The sequence below is a fragment of the Sinocyclocheilus anshuiensis genome, unplaced genomic scaffold, assembly GCF_001515605.1.
Source record: "Sinocyclocheilus anshuiensis isolate Anshui unplaced genomic scaffold, SAMN03320099.WGS_v1.1 scaffold2583, whole genome shotgun sequence".
Taxonomy (NCBI): Eukaryota; Metazoa; Chordata; class Actinopteri; order Cypriniformes; family Cyprinidae; genus Sinocyclocheilus; species Sinocyclocheilus anshuiensis.
The window spans coordinates 247,224-249,930 of record NW_015558565.1 but is presented as its reverse complement, the minus strand read 5'-3'; the positions used below and the strand labels follow the sequence as shown (position 1 = coordinate 249,930).

Here is a 2,707-nt window from a genome sequence, read left to right as displayed (position 1 = left end):
TCACCGCTCAAAATGGCAAGTTTTTGTCAAGTGCTGAGTTCTGCAAGCTCAGGAATCCTCTCATTTTAACAAAGTGTAGATACGATGTAAATAAGAGATTAATTGTGCCATGTAGAGAGCTTATTAACGGAATGCGTAAGATCACAATGAACTGAAGTGAGTGACAGCTTTTAGTGATTATATGAGGGAGCGCTCTTTTCGCGCATTCTAGGCTGTATAATACTGTCTCAGAACAGGGATATTCACCTCAGTAAAGAAAATATTGTGTTTCAAGTCATAATTTTATTTGTCTTGATATTTCAAAATGACTCGCTGGCTTGTGTGCTTTTCCTAGGCGCGCCGGTGCAAACTGTATAAATCCACGAATGCAATGACTGGAGATTTTTTCGCTTAATAATAGGCTAACTTAGATAACATTTTCAATTTGCTTCTCGGCAAACCCTACCGTATGCCTTCAGAACACTTGTAATATGAAATTAGTTGCATGGGATAATTTTATGTTAGTAAAAAGAATGAAAAAGTTTACAATTTATAAAATGGACAAGTGAAAGCATTGGGGGGGGGGGGTTCTTTTGTGCTAAAAAAAACCCCAAATAAGATAGCCTAATATGGCTTTATAACAGTATCAGGTTGACTTATTACTGGTTGTGAAGGGATAAATAAACTATAAACTTTGAGAGCGCGCAAGCAAAATAAGGGTTAGGCGTAAAAGAGCACATATAGTTATTCTGTTGGGGCCCCATATCTGGAATTTGCTTAGGGCCCCCAAATCACTAAGTCCGCCCCTGCGCTTACGTCATGTATGAGAAAACAGGGAAGAAACCATTTTCACTAATAGACTGCCTAATAAATTCATTTATGCCAACTGCATATTATATGCACACCAAAGTCAATTTCTGCAGATAAATAGCACGCCAAATAGAAACCGAAAATCATGCTATTGATATGCATTTTCATAAGACCGGGCTCAATTTGCAGCTTTACTCGCAAACTACAATTCCTGTTCATCAATAAGGTGAGAACCAGACCCATTATAAACCTAAATATACTTGATTTAATTAAATTAATTGAAAATGTTGTGCTGTAGTAGTAGTGATAGAATATGTTTGCGGTCGTAATGATGACAGTAGCGCACACAAAATAATAGCTGTTCCATGCTCCAGCTCGGTTAGCGATCACACGTGTACCGCGCCCAAACCTATTAAACCTAAGTAGGCCTATACTTGATTTAATTGAATTAGTTGAAAAGTATACTGTAGTAGTAGTAATAGAATATGTTTGCGGTTGTAATGAGGACAGTAGCGCACACAAAATAGTAGCTGTTCCGTGATCCGGCGTGGTTAGCGTTCACACTACATGCGTACTGTGCCCGAGCCCAACTGAACCGTGCTCTGGCCCACCTCTTCCAAGCGAGCCAGGGATGGCCAAACGAACTGCAAACAGCGCAGTACGGAGTGATCACACTAATCAAATGAAGCAGACTTTGGGGGTACAGTTCAGATCGCCTAGTGTGAGTACACCCTGAGAGAGATGGAGGAAGCAGGAGCACAACCACAAGCCTCAGTCACAACGTTTACAAGGACAACAATACTTCAATTTTAATATGATTAAGACAATACTCTGATTAAGAATCTACCATGTAAACAGAGATTTTTGATTACTTTAATCCGGCTAAAGTCATAATCGAAGTAAACAGAAATCGAATTAAGACATGTGGAGTATTCCTATTTTAGTCGCATTATTGAAGTGCAGTATAGACATGTAAACACCTTAATCACACTATTACCTTCGTGTATGACTTTTCGCCGCATTTTGCGACAGGATACACACACGGCAGTGCTCAACCATTTGACGGCAAATAAAAGAGCCTCAACGCCGCCGTCGTCTGTATGCACGTACAAATAATTAACTGCACTTGAAGCTTTCATAAAATTAAAAATGAAACACCCAAAACTGTACATGGCATCATCACGAAGACGAACTATATGTTTATAAATGAAATTCCGGAGGGGAAGTCGGATGGCGTCACGTGGGACGTAATGACATGCGCCATTAATCGAGCAATATTCTAAAAGCAACTCATGTAAATACCTTAATCATAATATTGTCTTATTTAGAATAAGGTAAATAATTAGATTACTGATGTCCATGTAAATGTAGTCAGTGAGACAGGGCTCTTGAGATGTGGTGTTTTCATGTTCAAGTATCATGCAATGACAACAGAGGTAGAATTGATCTGGATCACATGTCGGAAATCTGTGAAAAGTCAATCTTCCCGAATAGGATTGCACATGCAAACATAATCTTTTAAAAATTTGTTCTAGCATCCACGATAAGCACAGGTAAGTACCATTTTGATGAACAATAAAGCACACGATGTGCAGTTTATGAATCACCAAGGACAACGGTTTCACCTAAAAACCTTTACTGTTGTGCTAAAGAGAAAAAAAAGTCACCTAGATTTTGGATGGCCTGAGGGTGAGTAAATGAACAGCAAATTTTTATTTTTGATTGACAGTCCCTTTAAGCTCCAAGTTTAACACTTGCATGTGAAGCTTGTGCCTATAGCTGCATGATATTAACACATGTATACATACATTAGTTTCAGGTGCTGAATGTTCAGATGATCTGGAGAGTTTGAGGATTGTGCTGATCGGGAGGACAGGAAATGGAAAGAGGGCAAAAGGAAAACCTATTCTGGGAAGAG

The 2,707-nt window shown here is 39.0% G+C and overlaps 1 protein-coding gene across 1 annotated transcript in view; it reads left to right on the top strand.

The window, feature by feature from the left end:
• The first annotated feature begins 1,420 nt into the window (after positions 1-1,420).
• Positions 1,421-2,707, top strand: part of LOC107679467 (trichohyalin-like) — a 5,403-nt gene continuing 4,116 nt past the window's right edge. The window contains exon 1 of the mRNA XM_016475020.1: positions 1,421-1,489. Within this exon, the coding sequence (XP_016330506.1) occupies positions 1,421-1,489 (69 nt within the window). The remainder of the gene's footprint in view (positions 1,490-2,707) is intronic.